General features: G+C 46.3%; 1 protein-coding gene across 1 annotated transcript; it reads right to left on the bottom strand.

The window, feature by feature from the left end:
- Positions 1–4817: 4817 nt before the first annotated feature.
- LOC118698520 (protein FAM162A-like) lies at positions 4818–8923 on the bottom strand. The gene is made up of 4 exons (XM_036401861.1): positions 8803–8923; positions 6888–6993; positions 5570–5678; positions 4818–4925 (listed from the first exon to the last, which is right to left on the bottom strand). Exons 1-4 carry the CDS (start codon positions 8921–8923, stop codon positions 4818–4820), a joined length of 444 nt encoding a protein of 147 aa, XP_036257754.1.

The raw sequence follows: 8923 nt of genomic DNA on the forward strand, positions 1-8923 counted from the left end.
TTGCAGCCCTGAGAGCAGCACTGCTCTGAGAGAACATCAGGGCAAGTGGGGACTGGCATGGGCATCACCCCTTTATGTTCTCTAAAAAGACCTGAGGACTTAGGAAAATGAGGTTTAAGGGCTGTGGTTTGGGATGCTGGGAAGGGGTTCCCCATCACCCAGACACCTGGAGATGCTGCTGAACTCTGCCTAAGACCCTGCTGCAATGGCCAGCCCCTGTAGGGATCCCCTGGGAGTGTGCTAGAAAGGGTATCACTAATGAGTGGTGATACTTACTGTAGAAACTGGCTGTATGCAGAAATACTCACAAACCTGGAAGTGAGATAGAGAAAACATCCCAAATGTGGTATAGAAAAGGGATGGCTTTGCCCCCTCTTCATTTGACTCCCTCTTCCCTGTTAAGAATGTTTTCATCAAGAAGGAAATGTGTTTTGAGTTGCTTTTGCACATCAGCCAGGGACCTGAGATTTGAGGCAGCCTCCCATATGCACTTACCAATCTTGTCACTGGGGCTGGGCTGGGGTCTGGATACTCTCCCACAGCAGCTGGTGCAAGCTCAGTGCTTCCCTGCTAATGTGCTCCCTTGCTGCTCAGAATGCAGGCATACTTCTATAAACAGCAATAAAGCCATGTACTTAACCAATAAACCAGGCCTAGGAGCTCTGACACCCAGACATCAGAGCTGAGATAATGACTCTCCTGGAGTCTAACCTCTGCGTAGGCTGAGCTATTATGACTTCTCACTCCACAGCTATTATCCTCCATTATCCTGCCTCCATCCCACTGCTCTCTGTGGTGTGTGCTGTGTCATACAGCAGCTCCCAGGCTGTGACTGGTGTCCCTGAGTCCCCAGCACTGATCCCCTGCACATTATGGGGTTGGGGTTGTATTGATGCTTGCCAGCTTGTGGTGTTTGCTGAGTGCTGCTGCTCTTCCCTCAGGTTTCAGTGAGCACAGGATTGGGCTGTGTTTGCAGCCAGGCAAACCCAGATCTGTGGTATTTTCAGGGTCCCCCGCGGCAGGAAGGAAATGATGAATCTGACTCCATGTTCTTAGAAGGCTAATTTATTATTTTATGGTATTGTACTATATTATATTAAAGTATTATATTATATTAAAGTATTATATTATATTAAATATAATGTAATATTGTATTGTATTGTATTATTATGGTATTCTATCATCACTGCATCTCACCCAGAGGAGACCTTTAGCCTTGAAGCTGTTTTGAACTGATCATTAGCAGTTCAAAGTTCCCAGAAATGAAAGTGGATTTGCAGGCATGTCTGGCAATGCTGCTCATGCACCTCCTGATGCCTCGGCCACAGACAGAGGAGAAGCAGTTTGTGATGCATAGCCATTGTGCTTTTTTAATTTTCCAAGGCAGTCAGTAAAATCTGGGAAGATTTTACATCTCTTCTTTCTGCAAAGAGTACTAGATTATTGCTTCTACGCTAAAAACAACAAAAGGAATCCATTTGGATTGTTTATGAGGGGGTTACTAATGTAGTAAAGCACTTGGTTCATTAATAAATTCACTATAGTGTCAATCACTTAACTGGCCAGTAAGCCAGAGATACCCACCAGGCAATGGTTAGAAACTCCGGGTGCTTTAAACACAGAAGCCATACAACTGCAAACAACAGCTGAGGGGTGACTGCTAACACCCAGGGAAGAGTTGGGTTGAAAGTTTCCATGTTGAAGACAATGTTCAATGCCTGGAAGCTGAAACTGTGTGCATTTGGACTTAAAACAAGCAGCAGTTTCTCAGCGTGGTGGGAAACTAAACACTGGAAGAATGGGGTAGTCTTTAAAATTAGATCTTTCTGAATCACAAGAAAAAATGGAAAAAATCCTTCTCAAGTGCAGGAACATACCAGTGTCAGTAGATACTTGATTCATTTTTGACCCTGAGAAGGTCAAAACAAGAGGTAAAATGAAGGGACTGAGATCTCCTGACTGAGACTTTTTTCCTCTGGTATACTGGGAGGCCCATGATGCAGAGCCTCCCATAAAATCTTGATCTCACCACATTGGAGGAAAAAAGCTCAGTGCACCCAGCTCTGCCCTGCAGCAGCCTGACTCCCTGGGGAAGCTAAGTCTCTGGAAATCACTGAAATTTCAAAAAGTCATGGATGATAACCTTAATCCACAGCCAGGAGGAACTGCAGCACTGGTTTTAATGGAAGCAGAATTAGATAACCCCAGCTACTACAGCAGAGCTTCCCCAATAATTGTAACTGCAATGCAAATCTCTGTGGCACCAACCACCAGTACATTGTTAACCACTGCCACACAAGAATTCATTAAAACAGAAAAAATATCCTGCAAGGGAAGAAGAACCCTTTCCCCCCAGCACAGAGCAGTAAACGAGGAGGTGAGAGTTGAAAGGACTCACCCTTGGTCTCCCTGAGCACCCCAGCAAACCAGCACATTCTCAGCTCTGTCCCCTGCCTCAGAAAGGAGCCAGCCCCTCTCCTCAGGGCCAGGCTGGCAAAACACAAGGCACCTTATTAAAAAGGGAAGGATAGCTCCTAGCCAATAACACCTCCCATCCCTTTGTAAATGCCTGGAGGATCAGGTGTGACACTGAAGCAATTCAGATGGGAGGGGAAATAAAGAAACTCACAACTATAAGGTGCTGAGGATCAGCCAATTATACATTCAGGACTCTGTGTTAATTAGAGGCTTTTCAAGAGGAGAGTCAAAGGACTTTGCAGACACAGATGGAAACAGATTTTAACAAGCAGTGATAAGTCCCAGTGTTGAAGAGGCATGTCCAGTTCACACAGGGGAGACTCCAGCTGAGGCTGTGCTACACCAGCAGCCACCCACCACCAACCAAGTGCAAGCCAGAGGTCAGTCCAATTGGTTTTTTGGGAGAGTAATATGATATTCAAATGAATATTCATGTAGGCACTGGTAAAGGATCTTTCCCTACATAATAGATATAGCTCTTTATAAGAGCCCAAAAGCACCTGGGTCATCTGATGATCATCAGATGCTTTACCAGTGGCTCAGGGAGGAAGAATTGATTTTTTCCTAATGACTATGTGTAATGTGGCAGCTTTATGCACTGTAGGCAGAGACCATGGCTGTTTAAGAGGATCTGATAATAGCTCACAGCTGAAGCAGGTTTCTTTCCTAGGCAGAGGGAAGTGCAGAGCAGAGACTGGAACAAGTCACAATTAATTTTCTTCTTCTTTAGATATTGCTATGGTCATCTTTCCTGCTTGAGTCAGGGAAGCTCAGAACATGCGTGTGGATTTGTTTACAAGCATCAAAATGGTTCTTTTAATTGTTACACGCACCTTCTGAAAAAGGGCACATGAAAGTAATTTAAGAATTAAAAAAAAAAAATCTAAGAGACTGAGCAAGCTCTTTTAGTTTATCCCCAAATGAGCACTAACTTTGAGGTAATTCTTGCAGTTTATTGCACTAACCAAGAAAACCAGGTCATATAAAATGAAAGAGCCCATATTACCTGTGAAGCAAAAGTGTCTTCTCAGCAGAGACTTGTTCACTCTCTACTTGTCCTAGACCATTATTTCACTTCCCTCAGAAGTGCTTTGTGAGGAATACTACAGGACCAGACATCACTTTTGGTGAACTCTACTGCATGGGGCTGTGAGTCAGAAATAAGGAGTGCAAGCCTGGAGATGTGACAGAGGTAACATCCCCCTCACCCTAAACAGGTGTGCAGCATGGAGAGAAGCGCTCCTAAGAAGCACCAGAGGGATGAAACTGCCCAAAAGCCACAGGCACAGAAGATGGAGTCCCAGAGCCCAACAACTGCTGCCCACCTGCCAATGCCTCAGCCCAACTTTGCCAGCAGCTTGTTTGTGCAGTGACACTTCAGCAATAAATGGATTTGATTTTTGACACAATAAACCACAGAGACCCGAGCAGGAGCTTCCAAACTCCCCTGGAGCGCAAGTGTGACTGCTCCAAGTAATAAACCTTGGAAAGGCCAACCCCAGTGTGATGCTCAGGACATTGCCCCAAGGCTGAGCATGGCTACAGCACCTCCTGTAGCAGCTGGGGTCAGACTGGCTGGGTTTTGCCACACTCTGTCCCTTGGGACTCCATGCAGCACATCCAGCTCCACCAGGCAGCATTACAGGTCTCGAGGGGTTACATGTGACACTTGAGGAATCACAGCATCAGCACCCACAGGCATGAACTGGGACCTGTCTTGAAGTTAAGTCACTTATGAAAATGTAATTTTCAATATCTCATTAGGACTTCTCCCATCTGTTAAGCATCATCCCAGAGAGTTTGGTGACACTCTAAATGAAGCTGTGAAGAGATGTGTTTGTTTTAGATGTAATTGGACAGCTGTTTTATTATGAGTTAATGAACTATGATGATTAAAAAGAATTCAGTTTTAGCAAACCATGTATTAACAATTACTCTGGACTAAAATCACAGCTAAGCAAGTGCTAGACAACTTTCATGACAATCATTGGGAGTAATGATTGGATTGGAGGAGACCAGCACCATGGTCTGGTCTGAGCACCAGCAGCACCATGAAAAGCTGATCCTGAGCTGGGGAGTCCTGCATTTGTCCTTTCCACACTTTGCAGTTTAAAAGGGATCTTTGTATATGAGCTGGGCCTGGTGCCAAAGACCAGAAGCCACAAAAAGCAGCTGGTTTCCATAGGAGGTTCCCAGTTTGCATGGAGCAGTTTTTAAGCAGTGAAGTCTTTGCTCTGAGAGTTTCAGTGAAAAAGCTCTTAAGAGTTAAACGAAGACAGGTCCATATGCCACGTGTGTAAATCACTTATATCTTTATGTTAAAAGAAATCTGTTCCAAATCATTGTGACTTCCCGACAGCTGCCTCCTGACCTTTCTCCACTTCAGCCCTCCATTTGGCCTTCTTTTCTGCATTCACCCTTAGCAGTGTCTGATTCTTCTTGGCAGCCTGGAAACAATTTGGTGGAAATCATTGCATGCACACAATTGCCACCACTAAATTTCCCCACATCTGCACCACTTCCTTTGACACCTCACTGTACGTTTTGATATTTTGCAGTGATAGAAGTTAATCTGTTTCCTTGTAATACCACATTTTCAGCATTTGCAGCTCTGATTAGCAGGAGAATTACACTGTAAATTGTTTACAGGTGCACTGGGACTTGCAAGTCAAACTGGAGAGGCAGCAGTGGTGTGGGATAGGAAGAAGAGTCACAGCTCTTGGTGGCATCCAGGCTGGGCAGGCAGGACCACAGGAACCTCATGGCTGGCAGATGTCAGGCAGAACCAGCTTCCATTGACACTGTCTGAGCTATTCCATTACCTTTGGCCCAGCCTCCTGTTGATACACCATCATATAGAGCATTGCACTGCACAGGTTCATGGCAGTGTGGGTCAGCAGCAACACATTAATCAGCAGGTTGTGCTTTCCAGTGCCAGTGTCTCCTCTGGAGAAGGGGTGATACAGATCCTGTGCATGCATTGCTCATGTGTACATATTCTCAAACCTATCTGTCACCCAGGTGCTTATTTCCAAAGAACATACATAGACCATGCATTAAATGAACCAGTTCCCCCAGAAACAATACTCACTTCTTTGCCTGAGATGATCATGGTCACACAGCCCAGCACAGTCAGTGCAATCATGATGTAGCAAACCTTTATCCTGGCCATGTTCCTTGCAGTGTCAAGGACCTCAGACCTGTGGAGGACAGAGCAGATTTTCCATTCTGCAGCAGCCTGTGTGAAATGGGATCATGGGGAGAGGGGTAATGAATGCTCAAGTCCTGCAGCTACTTCCTGTCAATGTACAATGGGGTTCAGCCTTCTCTTTCTGCAGCTGCTTAAAGGAGGACTGTAAAAATTAGCCTGTGGGGAAAAGATTTAGGTCAAAAGCCATCAGTAATAACAGGATTAAAAACTCTTGCTCTCCTGTGTTCTTTTATTGTGTGAGAGAGTGAAAGCCTGTAAAATGACAGGGACAGGAAAGTCTTTCCACTATAATAAGAAAGGGCTGACCTTTGGGTGCTGCAGGGCAGGCCATGGTGTGCAGTGCAGCACCAGGACACACTGGGGCCATGCCACCAGAGCCAGGCAATGCCACCCTCAGGGAATTAAAGCCCACCACAGCACAGCTCTGCCAGGCAGCTGCCACCAGCCCCACCAGCCTGTGGTGGGAAGCTGACTGGGTCAGAGCACACAACTGCACTATCCAGGAGTTTTCTTCCCAAGCAGCTGAACAGCCCCATCCATCACTGGAAAATCTCCACCACCTTCCATGAGTAATTCCTGGCATATAACCAACAATTCACGTTTGCAAGAAACTGCAGCATGGCAATGAGCCATCCCTGAAATTATATCCAGGATTTACTCACACCTGCAAGGGGAAGGACAGCTGGAGGTGAACCCAGGATGTCACAAGTCAGAAGCATTAGGACTCCAAAACTGAGTGACAATCCTCTGACAAAATATCTCAGCAAGGAGGTGGAACCACAGCCCATACATGAGGAACTCATTGCACAAGTCTGTCACCAAAGCTGTATGTAGCCCCAGCTTCTAATTAAACTTGATGCAGCATTATTAATCACTAATCAATAAAACCTAGAAAAGCATGTAAAAACCCAGATTGAATGATACCTTATCATGGTGGCTTCTGAGTTTCAAAGCCACTTGTCTTGCAAAAGATACTTCAGCTTAGTCTGAAATCTGTGATAACTAAAATAAGCAAATCCTGTTTACCTCACAGGGAATGACAAAAAGTTACAAGAGTTTCAATTATTTACAGCTATTTTTGGACACCAGCATGGGCGAGGCACTAAGCCCTGCAAGAGCACAGTTCTGGGTAATGCAGACTGGAGTCTCAATCTGTGTGTTCACAGCCAAAAAAAATCATTCTGACAGGTCCACTTACGAAATGTGCCTGGGAATGTCCTCCTCCTTTTTAAAGCGTCCTGACCATACTAGCACCTTTTTATCAAAATTTGTAGGCCTTCTTTCATTCCTGAAGGGTTCTTTACCTGTAAGAGATTTTGTACAAAGCAATGAGCTAAGCTTCAAGAAGGAAAAAGAGCTGTTGGTACTGAAGGAAAAGGATTGAAAGTTTAAAATTACACTTTTCTATTCTGTGGAAGCTAAATGTGCTTTCTAACATCAAAAAGACTCAGCAGGTGGTGTGAGGTCCTTTGTTACATTTGCAGCTTATTTAATTTTACTTTCTTCCCTTTAATTTTGGTAGGTTTTAAACTAAAAATCTCTTCTAAACTTCCTGATTAAGAGGGCAAATGGTGTGAGGCTGAAGTCCTCGAGCCCACAGCAACATCTCACCCTGTGAGCATCTTGCTTTTAAATGGCCCAACTAGTGAGTTAAGCAAACTGCCAGCAGCACAAGTAGCTAACTCCTCCACAGCTTCTCCTGAAATCACTGATGGAGAGATGATGTCTGCTAAAATGCAGCCTGGTGGGAGACTGGCAGTTGTTCTCATGCAAGCTGGGTACCACATTACTGCACTCTAATGATGATACATTACACCCCATCAGGCTACCACGGTGATGCCATTTGCATGCTGTCACCCAGAGCACAGTGAGAAAAGGACTCTGGCTCCTCTTGATGGAAACAAGCCCAATAACAAGGACAGTGGCAGACAGACCTGAAAACACAGTAAGCAATGGCTGACTCAAGCCCTGGCTTTTTCAGTGCACACCTGTACAAGTGGTCTTTGCAAGGCAGCTGAGACTGCTCACCCAGTATTTACATCCAGGTAGGTGCACCCAAGAAGCCACACTGTGTTTGCAGGTGTGGGGCTTGGGTTGGGAAATGTCCAATTGTGACCAGAATGAGCAGGAAGAGAAGGACACGAAGATGTCTCTAGCCTCAGCATCCTCATTCCCTGCCTGTTGCTGGATTGCTGGTACTCAGCTGAAAGGAAACCACTGCTGCTACAGAACAGGGCATGGAGAGAATTTCTTCCTGCCTGTGTTGAGCTGGTGAAATTATAGTAAGTGCCTTGGCCCCAGAGCAGCTCATGTATGCCAGGACTTGTAAGTGGCTGAAAAATCCCAGTTGTAAATCTTGGCCCAGGTAAATTTGGTCTCCTGCTTCTCCTATTTCTCTCACAAAGTGCAGCGAGACCAGGGAGAGCTACATCAGCAAGTACCAGAATCAAATCTGCAGCAAACAGTACACTTGCTAAAAGCAGATGCTCCATCCCAAGGAAGACGAGGGCAAAGGCCCATGATGGAGACCCCCAGCCATCCCACAGGAGCACAGCCAGGCCCATGCAGCCCAACTTTTCCTAGGGTGAGGGGTCTGCAAAGGCACGGCCAAGAAGGTGGTGGTGCAAAGAGAAACTCTGTCCATACCAGGAAGCTTATTCACCTGGGAGCAGCCCATGCCTACTCCCTGCCTCCCAATCCAGGGCAGTGCCTGGCACAAGCACACAGAGCTGTGACTGTAAACTGGCAAGGAGCAGAGCAGGAAGCAGAGGGGAGTAAATCCTCCACTTGCACCAGCCCTGCACACTCAGGGACAAGCACTGATCCTCTTCTGGAGACCTGGCAGCTGGGTAGGAGGAGGAACATTTATTTGTTTTAATTGACAGATTTCCTGACATGAAGCATCAGTTGGTATTTGCTGCCATAGCAGACCAGCTATGTAATAGAAAAAGCTTTACCCCTGTGCACTGTGCTGGTCAGAGCTCTGGGTGTGCTCCCTGCCCCAGGAGACAAAGCCCTGCAGTAACTCAGCCATGGCTGAGAATCAGGCTCATTTTCTCACCCTTTCCCTCCATGCTGCAGCACCACACCGTGACCAAGGGCTTTCCACCCACCTGGATCAGCCGCCTGCAAAGCCGCGTCCCGGGCGCTCTTTGCTCTGCTGCCAGCAGCCCTGGCGGGGCACAGGAGTGGCCGAGCCACCCTCTGGCTGTGCCCCAGCAGCCTCCCCAGCAT

The sequence above is a fragment of the Molothrus ater genome, chromosome 14 (assembly GCF_012460135.2).
Source record: "Molothrus ater isolate BHLD 08-10-18 breed brown headed cowbird chromosome 14, BPBGC_Mater_1.1, whole genome shotgun sequence".
Classification (NCBI taxonomy): Eukaryota; Metazoa; Chordata; class Aves; order Passeriformes; family Icteridae; genus Molothrus; species Molothrus ater.

Coding starts and splice junctions, on each gene's coding strand:
- LOC118698520 (XM_036401861.1), bottom strand. CDS start 8,923: ATGCTGGGGAGGCTGCTGGGGCACAGCCAGAGGGTGGCTCGGCCACTC. Junction 6,994..8,802: donor TTTGCAGGCGGCTGATCCAG/GTGGGTGGAAAG, acceptor AATCTCTTACAG/GTAAAGAACCCTTCAGGAAT. Junction 5,679..6,887: donor GACATTCCCAGGCACATTTC/GTAAGTGGACCT, acceptor TGTCCTCCACAG/GTCTGAGGTCCTTGACACTG.